General features: G+C 39.9%; 1 protein-coding gene across 1 annotated transcript; it reads left to right on the top strand.

The window, feature by feature from the left end:
- Window positions 1–538: 538 nt before the first annotated feature.
- arl5a (ADP-ribosylation factor-like 5A) lies at window positions 539–12,252 on the top strand. Its single transcript, XM_084023500.1, has 6 exons — window positions 539–890; window positions 7,360–7,420; window positions 7,569–7,716; window positions 9,590–9,673; window positions 10,732–10,883; window positions 11,625–12,252. The coding sequence occupies exons 1-6, from the start codon at window positions 845–847 to the stop codon at window positions 11,671–11,673; spliced, it is 540 nt and encodes a 179-aa protein (XP_083879626.1). The 5' UTR covers window positions 539–844; the 3' UTR covers window positions 11,674–12,252.
- Window positions 12,253–16,666: the final 4,414 nt, after the last annotated feature.

Below are 16,666 nucleotides of genomic sequence, written 5' to 3'. Positions count from 1 at the left end.
TATATATGTGTGTGTGTGTGTGTGTGTGTGTGTGTATATATACAGTGGTGTGGTGGTAGTTGATGAGGTGGGTGTACTGCTAGGTAGATGGGTAGGTTACAGAGGAGGAAGTGGGTATACTCTCCCATATATTCCAATGGCTTTCTGGCTGATAGGTGGGTATACTGTAAACCACCAGAAAAAGAAGTGGGTATACCCCGTATACCTGCGTATACCCTCCACTACACCACTGTATATATATATATATATATATATATATATGTGTGTGTGTGTGTGTGTGTGTGTATATATATATATATGTGTGTGTGTGTGTGTGTGTGTGTGTGTGTGTGTGTATATATATATATATATATATACACACACACACACACACACACACACACACACACACACATATATATATAGGTATTCACACGCTTGTAAGAGAATAGGATAACAAAGACGATTACATCCAGTAGGTGGCAGTAATGCAATTTAAGTGATTCCAGCTACTGGAAAGAGAAGAAGAAGAAGAAGAAGAAGAAGAAGACAGCTAGCAAGCTAAATAACGCAGCGCACTTCACAAGTACCAGCTGATGCCATCCAGCTAGCCGCAGCGGTTTCCGTTTTCGGCAACACATTAACTGTAACACTCAATTTTACAACCTGCGGATGAGACACACTTACGATTACTTCATACAAGTATGGCGGTTTCATATAAAAGCATTGGCATCTCTTCGTCTGTGTAGATAGCTAGATAGCTAGCTAGCAAGGTAAAGTTGATAGCACCGAATAGCATCAACGCCAGCTGGCTAAGTTACCGCGGATTCTTACAAGCTGGCATCAAAAAAACCCACCGTCAGCCATGGGAATACTGTTAACGAAGCTATGGCGGCTTTTTAATCATCAAGGTAAGAATTGTGCTGTGCTTTATTTTTATTTTTTTTACATGAAATGGTGGAAGACGAGAGCTCGGTGGCCAGAGAAGGCCGCTTTGAGAGACAGCTCTGCTCCGTTCATATCAGCCTGGGGAACACTTTCTTCACATGACAGCTTTATTGGGTATCGCGATGCATTTGTTTATACCGTTTACCATTGTATGGACATGAGTAATTCGTCTGTGTGGCAAACAATGTCGTTTTGTACGAACTCTGCGCCCCGTTGCTCCGTTAACTTAACGTCACGTTGTTGTGCTCTCGGGGGATGCAGCGGCGGTTTGGGGGACCGTGTCGATCACTGACAGCGAGCTCGAACCTGTAAACGGATCCGCTCATTGCAAAACCTGTGTAACGTGAGTCCTGCCGCGGTGACCGGCGTTCAGCCCCGGTGTCGGGACCGGTGGCTTTACAACAGAGCAGAGCCAAAGCAGCCACATCAGCAGGTTGGACAGGGCCAATAAAGATCGATGAATGCCATCACAGTGAATCACGTTGACTTTGCACTGCCACTGTAATCACGTCACCTCATCGGTGTGATGTCAGCAATACAGGTAACCCACAATCCGTTTCACTCAACGGTGTAACTGATTATTTACCCAGTTTAGTTGGTCGTGACTGCAGATACGATCATGTATACTGTGGAGACTATTGCTGGTGTCCCTGTTGAAAAATAAATATACTATATATAAGTAGGCCTATATTAGATTTTAATATACTTGTGTGTACGTGCAGACATACAACTCATCAGTATACTTCAAGTGTGTTAATTTTTGCTATTTTTGAACAACTAGTTTTATTTGAGTTGAAATCAAATTGTAGAAAAACACAATTTGAAGTGTATTTAGTGTACTTTTATGTGCTAAAATGGAAAAGGCATACTTGGTACACTTAAGTATATGGACGTGTATGTACACTTTAGAGGTGTAACGATTCATTGATGTATCTATTGTCAGTCCTATCAATTCAACTAAATCGATCTGCTAAAATAAATAAATAGAATGAATCGTTTTGGCTTCACCAATAATCGATATAAATGCGTTTAATTGTAAATTATTATGCAGGACTACTTTGTTATAGAATAAATATGTTAAATAAGTAATTCTGTGGTGTTTATTTTTCACCTTTCAGAAGAATACAGATCGTCTCACTCGCATTATTGCATGTTTATTTCATGGATATAGAATTTTGGTTACAAGTTACTGAATCGAATCGAATCGTTACACAAAAAAAATTGTCCTTGAATCGATACGCCAACTATACACCCCTAGTACGTGTGTATAAAATATATTGAGTATCTTGCTGATATATATTTTGATATACCATTAATATTTTATCGTTGTACTAATAGTAGCCTATACTCAATTAAACTTCTGACTTGTTCAATTCATTCATTCATTTGAAAACATTTGAAAACATGCGCATTGTTGCAATAATCATTTTTAGCATATATTTAAAAATATACCAAAATATATTCAACAACAAAGTTGTTATAAATATACTTTAGTCATAACACGTAACACATACTATATATATTTATAGAAAGTGTACAATAGACAAATTACTTTAATGTGTTATTATGACAAAAATAATTAAGTATGATGTAACTTTCAATATATTTCCAAATAGTTTATTTCCTTGCAATATACTATTGAAAATGTAAATATATTTGAAATACTCTTAAGTATATTTATTTTTCACCTGGGGTCCTTCAGGTGCTGTGACTGTAAAACAAAATACCTGAGACAAAATAGTCAACAGAAAAGCAACCTTGGCTTGCTGCTCTTCTCGGTTTTATACCATTTTAAAGTGACTGTCTTTTGGCAGTTGGTTGGACTAAACGAGCAGAAGGTGCCACATTGGGCTCTCGGAAACAGTGATGTCTGGTTCTTTAGTTACAGTCGATAATCATTCAACAATAAATCAAAATGATATAAATCATTTAGTTAACTCAATCAAAATAACTGTTGTGTTCACATCACATTGTCAGTCAGCAATACGGGCAACCCGATGCCCATTCACACTTCTCTAAAACAGGGATATCTAAAAATGTCACTATCCCGTTTTAGTTGGTGATGACTCAAAAGTAGATCACATGAGACAAGCATATGTTGGGTGTCAGCTGTGGACAAGATTGTTGTACAGACAGAAAGGTCTGTTAACTACTTGATTAGTCAGTCAACAGAAAATTTGATGAGAGCACATCTTATACAATCCCTGATTCAGTCAAAGATGCTGCTTTGGGCTATGGGAAACATGTTTCATCATTTACAATCCAACAATGAATCAAAAAAGTTATTGATATATTATTAATTAAATTAGAAATAATTATTAATTTGCAGACCTGCCCAACATTGAATATCCTTTTAAAAATGTCAGGCAGACACCCTTTTGAATGCTCTCTGACATAAACGGCAAAAGCTGTAATTATTTGCCGTTGCTGTCTTTCTGGTTAGTCATCAAATAGCACCTTCCTCTGTTAAGTCATCGTCCTGAACTCGGCTCCATCCATCATGTCACTGCAGCCTGTAAGGCTTTTATTGTAACCCCTGGATCTAGCCCCAGCTGCACTTCTAAGTCCCAGGAAGTCCTACCATGGCTCCCCGTCCCCAATTGATTGATTCAACCCAGTGGAACAACAGAAGTTCATTCACAGTGAGGAGGAGGAGGGCATGTGACTACAAACGTGGTTATCCATATTCCCAACGGCTACAAGTTAAAAGGTTTCAAAGCACTGGTAGCAAAGTAGTAGTTTAACATTACTTAAAAGAGACCACAGACTTGCAACAAACCAGCAAATTACATCAGTCGCCAATCAGCATCAGGACTAGGGCTGAACGATTTTAGGAAAATATCTAATTGCGATTTTTCTGACAGATATTGCGTTTTCGATTTGATTCACGATTTCCTTCAAATCAAGCTTCAGTGTAATATTCACAATGTACAGTAACATTAAAACATTGAATGCTATTACTCTAATGCAAGGACTAAAGTTAAAAATTGCTTCCAAATGAATTTATTAACAAGAAACATGCATGTTCATTCTTTAAAGTCCTTGACCAAAGGCAGTTATTACAAATGAACTAAAAGAGCCATCTTTGACTGTCTTAAAATGTGCAAAAATCCTTAACTGTAATAATTCAATTGTAAATCAAATACAAAAACTGTTATTGAAATAAAATGACCCTTCTAAAAAATATGTCAGACATTAAAATAGGTGGGTCATTAATTTATGGCTTACCACTTTTTCTTTACACTCCGCGTATAGCTGTGGGACGGCAACCTGTTAGAAGTCGGTGCGGGAGGGAATCGTATATCTGTCCAGCGTGCGGAGGAGGTTTTTAAATCCGTCTTTCCGGTGTCTTCCGCTGAGTTACACTGGCAAAAGATGCTGTAATTGTAGTCTGTTTGCTACAGTGGGCCTGATCATCATAGTCACCGGACTTTTTACCGGACTTTTTCGTCATGCACGCGTCATGCAAATGTCTGTGGTGATTTTTCAAGTGCCGGTGTTGTGCCGTAATCAGCGCCCCTGCCGTGAAATGCACCCTCTCGCGGGAGATCATATCACCGGTATATATTGGTTGTGTTTCCGCTGGATGTTGCAACTTTAGCGCGACAGGTTTTGCACAGTACCCGTTTCTGGTGCATGTCTGCAGCCTCAAACCCGAAATACTCCCAAATGACGGACGTGCTGTTTTTCTTGGCGATTAAATCCCCTAACTCCGCTTCTGGTCCAGTTGAAGTAATTTCTGACTAATAACAAATACGGAGCAGGTTAATACTGATTGGTTAGCGTGACCTGTTCACGAGTAGTCTGATTGGTGAGCTTGGCAGGATGGTCGGGAGACGGCATGTGTAAAATAGTTGACAACAGATCCTGGGTGAGTCAGGAGCGCTGCAAAAACCGCAGCTTTGGCGATCACATGATCGCGTTGTCTGAAATCGCAATTTCGGTCAGAAAACGATAAATCGTTCAGCCCTAATCAGGACACATACATTCAGTGTTCAAATGGTCCTTAATCCTGTTTTTAAAATGTTGCATTTTTATAATTTAGTTTAAAATATCTCTGTTGGTCACACAGGGTCCAACAACTTTAAATGCACGATCACCAAAGCGCTTTTACTTTCAATTGCAGGAGAACAAGCAGCAACTGTGGCGCCCGCATTTAAACGTTTTACTGTTCATATAGTAAGAATGTGTGCAGGTGGCATTGCTGCACCTGCATGTTTTTTTGCTTCTTCCATCTGCACAAGACTTGACTTGTGACCTCCAAATACTGCAGATAGTGCAGAAAGCTGTGTTATGATTATACATGCACTCTCGTCTGTTTGTTGAAGCTTTTTTTTTTTTTTTTTTTTTACGGAAATACCGGTGCTACTTGTCCTCACAGCTGTTTTGTTTAGGTTCAACATGGTACAGTTGCATAGATAAGGCCCACATTTTAACTTCAACTATTCTCTCTGCAGCTGCTTTCGCTTCCTCGGCTTTAGTGAGGTTTTAGTTTCTCCTGTAAAAGTGCTTCCCTTTTACTGTAAATGGTAATGTCTCATCAAGAAGAAAATACTATTTCACAGGTTCACACTTGACTTTCTGCAATTTCTCTGAATCCTCAAGTGTTTTCAGGAAAGGTAAAGGAGCTTTGTAAAGTTCGTGGCCAACAAATATATTTACTTACATGTCATGGAATACTTTAAAACTCAGTGAAATTACAGAAAGTCTACAACCACAAATAAAATGTACCGTTTTTATTTTCAATCCGCTGCAGAAACATGTTGGGGCATATTTTCTGAATCATTTCACCATTCATCCCCACCTTCTCAACCTGGAGTGAAAAAAAAAAGAAGTGTCCTGAAATCTACAGAATATAGATTATTTATGCATTGGCTCGAAGGCTTAGCAGCAGTATCGAACGTTTTAATAAAAAAGAAAACACTTTCCCTCAATCAACAGGCGTGATTTGTTAGGAACTATCCCATCATTCAGATTCAAGGTGACATCTGTGGTTTTGTGTTACGCCTCCTCATTCAAACATACTACGATCATGTCAACGATGGTGTCGTATGAAGCTCTCTTTACAATAGCTTTGTACAATTCTAACCAGCTCATAATAATAGTAATAATAATTATGCACAGACCTACTCTATATTGGTTCTGCTGCATTCATGGAATCAGGCAGAAGGTCAACACCTGGAAAAAACAGACGGAAGGGCAGCTGTCATGCATAGAAAAGATGCATGATGATATTTTGCTTTGGTGATGGAATAATGAATTATTCTAATAATTCATATAGCTATATTCTATTGCAAACTTAACTTTCTCCATGTGTGAGGGAGCTTTGTAACTTCCGGTGTCTGTTGGCAAGAAATTCCAATGTCTTAGTTTTGGACAGCAATGGCCTCCAAAATGAGTTAGCGCTGCTGGTATTCACTACCATTCTCACCAAGGGATGGGATGTAAGATTCGATCTTGAATCTGTTTTTTAAAAAAAGAAAACAATAAATTGATTGTGGTGAATCTCCATTGAACACATTGTGAATACCTAGTGCGCTATCCTGGTAGACGAGTGTAAAATAGAGCCTGGTTCTAAAATACACTGCATGCATGCAATACATGCATATGTGCATTAATACATATTTATTTCTGATCATGTTATTTAAGATTATTTGATTGTTTTTCAAAAAAAGATGTATTGTGTGACACAATAAAAATATTTGTTTGTTCATGTGTTAGTCATGTGATTACTTGGCTTTTTGACTCAACATGAATATGATTCTCTTAAGCCATACTTTGAAAAACACGTGTAGGTAGACTGTGTGCTTGATCTCTTTCTGCCATGCTCTAGTTTCTCTTGATTGCCCATTTGTAACAACAAACCAGTCAGTGTTGCCACATGATCTGAAACATGGCAACATAATTAAGTTGTGGGTTGAAAAGAGCCTTTGGTGCTGTTGATACTTGGATATAATGCAATGCAACCAGCCCTTGAGCGTACTATAAGACACCTGTTGTCTTTTCACTTTCATGTCTCAACAGCAAGATGGCAATTCATCGTAGTTGTCACATCCTGTTTTCACAGATAAAGCCTCTTTGTATGTGCGAGAGAGACTGTGTATCTATTGCATCGGACAACACAAAAATCAAATGTATGCTTTAACTCTTAAAATGGCACTCAAACATAATGGAATAACTTTACATTTAGTTAAAGGAGGTTGTAAAGGACAAATAAATCTATAAATATCTATAAATCTATATATATATAATATTTATATATAATATTGGTACGATTATCCCAATAATACAAATTCATCGCAATCAACTTATGAGTGTATTTTAATGTGATCTACCATAACTATCTACTGTTATATCTTATGTCTCATACCGAGTGTTTCCATGGCGATTTAAGCTCAATTTTTTTTCTGATTGTCTTTTATTGCATTTCAGAGCACAAAGTTATTATCGTGGGCCTGGACAATGCTGGCAAGACCACAATTCTTTACCAGTTGTAAGTATCCAAACATAGCACTATCAGTAAGCTGCTTTATATATTTCCTCGCAATTTTATCCATCAGTATGTATGTATAAAAAGGTCATTTTATAATTGTTGCTTATGTCACCTGCAACTTTAAGTTTGTGTCTTATGTATGTTATAGTTCAATGAATGAGGTGGTGCACACCTCTCCTACAATTGGGAGCAACGTGGAGGAGATTGTGGTGAACAACACACATTTCCTGATGTGGGACATTGGGGGCCAGGAGTCCCTGAGGTCGTCATGGAATACATACTACACGAACACAGAGGTAATGATGGCTCACTGCTAATAAAAAATGGAGAACTTTATTAAAAAATAGATATAGATATAGGGCTTGGCTATTTAATTGATTAATTTGCATTTTTACTTTCCTACGGTAAGAAAAAAAAAATATATATATATATATTATGTAAAGCAAAAGGGTAAGCATGTTCTTGCAGGGTGTGAGTTCTACAAGTCAGTCTGCATGTAAACATCACACATCAACCACATCAACTGCACAAGCTGCAGTGAGAGGGAGAGAGAGGAGAGCTAGCATGTACAAGTAAGCTAGCTAGCTAGGAAAGGCAACATCGTTGCTGCTTGCTTTAATTGAATTCAAGCTATGAAGTCAGAAACAAACAACATAGAGAAAATGAGCTGGAAATATAGAATGCAGAGCTCAGCGAGGTAGCACCAGATTTCCCCACCCCACAAACACACACGCACACACATGTATTCACAATGAGCAAGCTATTGAAAAAGAAACCTTTGAAATGTACATAATTCAGGAACAGGTCATTTATAACCATGACCTGCTTAGTTTATTTTAATATACGTTTATTAAAAAATGTTTACAAACTCTCAGGTGTGAAGTACTAAATGGTTGTCACTCTGTATAATGGTAGTGTTTTGAGATTCCTATGTTGGGTCGTATTTGCACTACGGTCCTTAACAACGGCCACAGTGACAGCAGGCGCTCTGGTCAGACATTCCTTGCGCTCTCCACTACATTGTAATCTTTGCTGATTTTGAGTTGATCAAAACTCAAATGTCCTCCTAAATAAGCTCTCCAACATTTCCAAAAAAGTTTAGACACAGAACTAATAAAATAACAGCTAGTTAATTCATCGCCGATGTCGCAGGTCACGTCGCTGTTTTGGGAACTGGTAAATAATTTCATTTCAAGTTCATTTTTATGCCAAAAATCCCAGTAAATTCACGTGAGGTACAAGAGAGGCATTCCTTTTACTCCAATGCTCCATTGCCTCATTGATCTTTGCATTGTAAATGTCTTTTATCACATTTTGATCAGGTTACAGGTGTAGGTAATGAATATCAGCTGATCAGCCACCAATCAGCTGATATTCAAGCCATGCTCTTTAATTCACCCTGAGAGCAACAAAGTTGGGCACACACACAATGCTCTGTGGGGCCGGGTGCATTACGTGTCCAGCTGTTCTTGGGAACACCGGGCTTGGTGTCAGGGAGTGCAGCTTGCACTGCAGAGTGCGTGTCCAGCTGTGTTGCTTGGCTTCACAGGGCTGGCAGCGGTGTGCCCTCTCTGAACAGTAAACATATAGACGTAAATGAACTTTAGGTTAAGAAATTAACCCCCGTTCTCTGAAACATGAGTGAGGTATCTCACTATGGGACACGCCCCCTGTGCTTGTCCCCACAGCTGCTGTCTGAGAGCTTGCTTCAGGCAGCGAGAAGAGGTTTAAGACTGAATAGATGACGTATCGCCTGGCTTTTATGAGGAGGAGGAAGTCCCTCCTCCAGGAAGCGGATGTCACGTCTGTCTGCTAGTCAAGACTAGCGTAGTGAAAAATAGCTTCTGGGGACAAGCGCAGGGGTGTGTCCCATAGTGAGATACCGAACAAATGTTCAAAGAGAACCTAGTTCTCCATGCGGAACTGGTAAAATATGTACTCGGTGTGGTTTACTGTTGACATCCCTCCTGTCAGAAGAAATGGCTGCTGTAGATACTGTCAGTTTTTTTCCACTATCATTTTTAAATACTAGAGAATATCTGCAGACTTCCCATTATTAAGCTGCCCAGTGTGAATGAATGCAGTGCCATCGTATGGTGCTCTGGTCAAGATGACACCCAGTATTATTTTATTAACGTTCCATTATTTCTCTCCATGTCTTGTGAGTAGTTTGTCATTGTGGTGGTCGACAGCACAGACAGAGAAAGGATCTCAGTGACCAAAGAGGAACTCTACAGAATGCTAGCACATGAAGTGAGTATAATGAACAACAATTATAACAATAACTCATATAAAATAACTAATATTATTATCATTGTAAGACATTTTAAATCCGTTAATCATCTTTTATAAATGTTGGGGGTCCTGGGGTTTGACAATCATGGAATGTCAAAACCAATTTCTTACACTAAGTTGCCACAAAATGCGTCAAATAAAATTGAATACCTCTTCCCAACACTTGGCACAACAAACAGCATTTTGATAAGCAATTTCAAAGCATTGTGAGGTCACTGACAGACCTCTAAAAACCATCTGTGTCAATATGTTTAGGGAGACTTCCTCAAATTATTTTTCAAAATAGTTAGAAAAGGCTGTCGATTCATGTCATGCAAAACAGACTTTTGATTCACTAACGGTGCTGCTTTTTCCATCTTAAAGTCCAACTCTTTAATTATTTATGTGAATATCCATTTCCTTTCTTTCGTTCTTAGGATCCCCATTAGCACTGGCAAAAGCAAAGTGCAAGTCAAACACCATAAAGGCAACAGACAAAACGGCTCCTCTCATTGGATTAACAACCTGAACAGATAGAGAAACAAACATTAAGCCAACTTCAAAATTATCAATCACAATTCCTCAAGAATTCAATAAATACATAGTGAATCTTAGTACACATAAGTCATTTTTTGAATGACGTTAATAGCTATCCTATTAACGTGAATGTTTACTAGTGTGAGGTTCACATTTTATTATGTTGAATGAATTTCCTTTCAACAAAGATGTTGAACCTTTAATATTCTCTCTATTTATGGATCCACCGGTGGATGAATGAATTCCACTTGACCATGACAATATATAATTATATATATTATTTATTATTTATCATAGTACTTGTTTTCCCTTTAGTTAGCATGAACCTTCATTCTGGTGCATAACGCAACAATTGTGTTGCCCAAACTGAGAGAATGACCCTCAATGTTTGTAGTCAAAGCAGTGATTTTCATGTCATTGAAATGTGATTTTCTGTACTCTTCCATGTAATGTGTCATTTCTTCACCCACTCCTCCTCTGATGTGTCATCTGTCCTCCAGGATTTAAGAAAGGCGGGGCTGTTGATCTTTGCCAACAAGCAGGATGTAAAAGGTTGCATGTCTGTGGCTGAGATCTCCCAGAGCCTCCAGCTTACCTCTGTCAAAGACCACCAGTGGCACATCCAGGCCTGCTGCGCCCTCACTGGGGAGGGGTGAGAACTGCATTCACTACTCACTCTTGTTCTCAGGGCCTGTGTCCATGTAGCGTCTTCTCTGGCAGAAAAGCCTCCGCAGGACCTTTCCCAGCGTTTCATATAAAAAAAATATGCTCTGAGTGCTTTTTAAAAAAGGTTTCTATGACAACAATATCACCACTTTAACCACATTGTATGATACAGTAGCATTGCCCCTTTGTGTTTATGTATTTGGGCAATTATCTGAGAGGGAGAGAGGGTGAAGTGAGTACTAAGGGCGGTGAGTGCAAGGTGAGGGGTGCTGTAAAGCTCACAGCCGGACCCACAAGACACCTTTCAAAGACCGCCCGATAAAGCCGGTCACGATGCATCGTCACGGGGAAATGATCTGCTAGGGAGAGGCTCCTCCCACTGCTAGGGAGAGGCTCCTCCCACTGGGGAGGGACTGTTGAGTTTGAAGCATGTTTTGATAGTTATCAAATCATAATTATTTTGGCTAGGATAATCGTCACATTACATTTTCATATCGTCCCATGCCTAACGACAATTAAAGCACAGAAGTTCTAGGTGGCTGCTTACACGCTTTACACATTGGGAACAACTGGAAAAAGATGCTGGCTATGTGGACACATGCTCTTCAGCTGTATAGAAGCTTGTGTGAACTCCCACCAATGTAGAAGAAGTGTTGTTCTCATGCAGTATCCATCCAGAGCTGTCATGGTAATGTCCGTCTCATCCCAATGTCTCGTCTATCTCCAGGTTGTGTCAGGGTCTCGAGTGGATGATGTCGCGGCTGCGCGTGAGATGATGGCGCTGATCAAGAGTGCGCCCTCGCTCTTTGGGTTCTCTGCCTCCAGACGTGACCATGAAATGAGGATTGGGGGTTGAGGTCTGTTGATGGATGACCCTTTCCTCTTTCCTGTGATGCTGACGTGGGCAGACCGCTGCCAGGACGTTACATTTCTTCAGTAATAATTTATTTTACAAAAGACGTCTTGAATTCAGAAAAAACCTTTTCAGAAAGATGTTGGAACAACAAAAGAGACTCAAATTATTTAAACTGAAAATGTGTGCACGGTTTTCCTTTCAGCAAAACACAGAAGTCAGCAAAGTGACTTGGAACTGTATATGGACGTATTCTCCAGCTGAGTGTGACTCTAGCCCACGGTGGCCTTGCAGTATTGCCAGACTGGCTGTGGCAGTTTTTATTGCCCTTCCCCTGTGTGTACAGTCCAGTATTCTCTTTTAACGTGGTGCCTGCAGCAGAACGTTCAAGTGATGATAGTTGACGGTGACTGAAACATGCAGAAAGGAGGGTAAAAACACAATATACCCTCTCCTTTCAGTCTCTATGAATAATCAGTGAAATAAAGTGTTTTTATCCGTTCAGGTGGATTCCTTTCAGGATCATATTTTTCTGTGTGATTTACTTTCTGTAATTGTGAACTATATTGAGTTTCCTGTTTGTAACGTCACTTATTCTTCTTTTTAGTTCTTTAGGGGGCCAAGTGTGTCACATGAGCCCATTGTCCCTGATGCTTTTCAGCATGAGCATCATGAGCAGCTACAGAAGTAGAGGAGAGCACCAGAGTTAAGACAGCAGAGGGATTCAGGGAGAGAGGAGGAGACCACGCAGCACACAGTGAGTGGTTAAGATAAGAAGAAAGCGTAGCAGTATGACGGTCAAAACCAAGCTCAGGTTAATGAGAACTTACCAGGCCGCAACCTTTATTTCTGAGAAGTGAAGTCAAATGCTGGAGTGCCTTTAACTTGTATTCTCTTTACTGGCCAGTAGAGGCCGACTCCTCTGATTACATGGAAGTCTATGAGAAAATGACCCTATTACTCACTTGATTTATTATTTCAGTAAACATTGTAAACATGAGTTTATGTCTCAATCTCTAGTTTCAAATCTTCAATACAGCATGATGTTCACTTAGTAAATCATGGTCCATTTAGATTCACATATAACAAGCAATAGATGCTTTAGGGCGGGGCTACCTTGTGTTTGACAGGTCACCTAAGCAGTTAGCGACTAAGATGACTTTAAGTCTTAGCCAGTAAGGTTGCTGCTCGGGGTCTGCTCTGCTCCAAATATGCTCACTTCCTTCACGTGTGGGACTTGCATATAAATGAATGTGTCATGTGTTCAAGCCGTTGCCGAACAACAACAACACAATGCTGATGATGCCACCAGAGGGGTATTCCATCAAACTCGCTAAGCGCAAAGCCGGGCTAATTTCGATAAGCCTCGCTACCTTTAGCGAGAGTTGCGTTCCATCAACGTGACTTGAGGCACTCTCCGCTAAGTAACCATGGGAGTTTATCCGACCAAACTAGCCTGCCCCGGGGCAGGCTAAACATCAGGCTTACTTTAGCGGGGGTTTCAGAGAAGTCCGTCTCTCGGAAACAACTGTACCAGCAGAAGGTTCCGCCAAGCCTAGTCCTCGTGATTTCGTCACGTGAAAGACCAAAAATTACCAAAATTACATATATGAAGTACAAACAGACTATATTTTCATCAAGCGTCTAAAAATACATGCTTGCAATTAAAAAATATGAATAAATCGTTTATTTTTTTTAACACGACTGGCCATATCATAACTTAAAGCCCCCAGCTGGGTGAGTGGTGATGCTCCTGCCTTCGAACGTGGGCATCGCAGGCTCACATCCCGGCGAGGACATCTCATGTGTGTTTTGTTGTTGTTTTTTTTGCCTGTATAATTGTCTTTTTAATAAATTAATTAGACCAACATTTTACCTTAACTATGATAAATATGTCATACAATTTCCCCAGAACCCAAATATAACTTGCAAAAACATGATAGCCATGAAGATGTTATTATTAATAGCATGTTATAGATCCCAATGACAAAGGCATTGCTGCATGCAATTTTCAGCCACATAAATTCCTTTCAGGTGAGTTCATTAATAGGTTCATTGAATGTGTTCATTGAATTGTTGAGATAAATGAGTTGGTCAATGTAGATGCATTTACTAGGCCTATCTATGAGAGAGAGAGAGAGAGAGAGAGAGAGAGAGAGAGAGAGAGAGAGTTCCAGCCAAAGAAAGAAGTTTCACAAAGTTCCATATTCGGGAATTGAACCGTGGGCGGCCGCATGTACAGCCGGCGCATTACCTCTACACTATCGTCACGTTGGAGAAATCTTAGTCAGTGTTATATTAGAGCATGTTACTCTTAACGGTACTTCCGTTTTTAATCGCTCGGCAATTCTTGCCCAAGCAGCCTCGCGATTTTTATTTATCACTACAGTATTCCCTTTATTGGTTATGATGGGTTTGTACTCCTCGTAAAGTTCCATCAATAATTTTTGCTTTGGTCTTTTCTGCCATTTTCTCGATGATTCGACATTCACGGTTCTGGTCTGGCTTCATATCCTGTGTACGGCGTAACACACGACAACGTTAACCTGGCTTGAATTAGCCTCAACAAGGCGCGGCTGAAATGCGTTAATGGAACGGGTTTAGCCGCAAGTGGAAGTTGGCATTAGTTCTAACCAGGCTTAACCAGGTAAGCGCCGCTTTAATTAGCGAGTTTGGTGGAATACCCCTCAGGGCAAGCTCTCTTTATTTTGCAGTATACTGGATTTGTGGTGACTCGCACACTGGTAATGCACTTTACGTCCACCAGCGAGAGTTAAAGGGTGCAGGAAGGAGGGAGAGATCATAGTGACACAGCAGCAGCTAGGATTAACACTTCTCCCATAGACCTACATCAGGACGAGACCTGGATCTTTTTGAACTATATCCATTTCCCAGTACAAACAATTGAGTTGAATTGCCCTTATTTAAATCATTAAAGTCCAAAAAGTAAAAATACACAAATACTTGAATCCAGAGTTCCTTCCTCCGATGCCAGACTGAAGGCTGGGACGCGGGGCTAAAGGAATCACTAGTGTACTTTCTCTACAACCCCCATGGATGCAGAAGATCGCCAGAAAGTCCAAGTACTTTTATCTGAATGTCATACTTTTTTTGCTTCATGAGCAAAGGGAATGAACGGGGCGCAGCCTCCAACGCTGTATCCAGTTCTCTTTATACGTTGGGCAAGTACACGTCATAAGGAGCATTAACAGGGTTTGTGTAATTACTCTCACTGCAAGAAGCAGCTTTAAAGCACCGGAACATTTGCTGTAAGTGTGTGTGATGACGGAGAGGCCACTGTTCGTTCAAATTAACATTGACCACATGCACCGAACATTCTAGTTTTTGCATTATTCCACAAAGGCAATATTCCTACTGAGCTGTGTACTTGGCTGATGAAAATGAATATTGCCGTTCACACGCCAGTTCAGTGTTGGTTGTCTTCTCTATTCTTACAAGCATCATCTGGTCCATTTAAGCAGCTCGCCGTAACATCCTCATCAAGGTGCGGGTGAATCCCAGGTCAACGCCGTTCTCTGCTCTGTTTGATGGGTTGATTCCCTCACACGTCTTTTATCACGTAAAAACATGGACAAGTGGAACGGCAGGAGCTGCTTGCCTTATTTAGATACTTTGTGTCCAAATATGTTTTTGTTCAAAGTTGTCCAGTGGTGGTGGACTTGTTGTAAAAACAGCTTCCCATTCCTTCAACCTCCTCCTTGAAGGTTGGGGATATTTGTTCATATCCAAAAAACCTGATTGATCACAACTGAAAGTTGGAAAGTTGTTTTTTTTTTCATTGAAAGATGAGCAAAGAATGACACCTTGAGGCTTTTCACAATATAACATATTTTGACTGATTCTGACTTGCTCCAGTAGGAATTTGATTGACAGAGTTTGTCCAATCAGCTGCCACATACTTTTTGTGCCTGCCCTTTTCCAATCAGTTTCCCATGACTGATTCTCAGATGTTTCTGGTAGCAAACCATCTGGCTGTGCAGGTTAGTCAGACACTATAATCACCCCAAAGTTGTCACTGGAGAGTTGATACTATTTGCACACGTGGGTCTAATTTAGTAGAGAACCACATAGATGTGTAATAGTACAGTGCGTGAGAAAAATATGGTAATTTGATCTGCCATCTCTTGGTTACCAGCATTTCCTGACCCACGACATCACTGTCTTCTTATAGAGGTAGAGAAGGTCAGTGCAGATGTTTGTGTCCGTCGAGAAAACACCCAACATATCCTGTTCCTGCAAAGTCATACTCTGACTGACTAATTGGTCGTTTAGGACATCTTACATCACTAGAATGAATTGTTTTCCAAAGTGTTGGTGGGTTAAGCTCGACAAGTCAAGGCAGTGTTTATGTTTTGGTTGTCTATCCTGCAGCTGTTGTGTTCTGTTCTCATCGGTCATCGGTCATTTTTTCCAGTGACTCAGCATCATGTAGCCCCCTCCCTCATGTCCTTGGCATTGGGGTGTCATTCCTTTGACTGCTAGAATCATTAGATACCCTGTCTGAACTTTAAATGTAATATAATGGGATTGTGTGTCCAGGTGGTTTTGAGATATCCTTCAATATTTCACCCTTTATTTAAAAAGGTATTCTACATTTGTTCTTTGCTTGTATCCCTTTTACGACAAAATGTATTTTGACCTTGACTGACAGTTTACTTTGCAAGGGGTTACAATACTATATCTAAATATATTTATATTTAAGTATGTGTGTATATATATATATATATATATATATATATATATACTTTCATATATATACGAAAGTTCAGATAGGGTATCTAATGATTCTAGCAGTCAAAGGAATGATACCCCAATGCCAAGGACATGAGGGAGGGGGCTACATGATGCTGAGTCATTGGAAAAAATGACCGATGACCATTGAGAACAGAACACAA

Source organism: Eutrigla gurnardus (assembly GCF_963514095.1).
Source record: "Eutrigla gurnardus genome assembly, chromosome: 12".
Classification (NCBI taxonomy): Eukaryota; Metazoa; Chordata; class Actinopteri; order Perciformes; family Triglidae; genus Eutrigla; species Eutrigla gurnardus.
The sequence above is the reverse complement of the archived record's forward strand: the minus strand, read 5'-3'. Positions and strand labels throughout refer to the sequence as shown.

Excerpts from the sequence above, each read along its gene's own strand:
- arl5a (XM_084023500.1), top strand. The coding sequence starts at position 845 with ATGGGAATACTGTTAACGAAGCTATGGCGGCTTTTTAATCATCAAG. Across the intron at positions 891-7,359 it reads GCGGCTTTTTAATCATCAAG|AGCACAAAGTTATTATCGTG; the intron begins GTAAGAATTGTG and ends ATTGCATTTCAG. Across the intron at positions 9,674-10,731 it reads ACAGAATGCTAGCACATGAA|GATTTAAGAAAGGCGGGGCT; the intron begins GTGAGTATAATG and ends TCTGTCCTCCAG.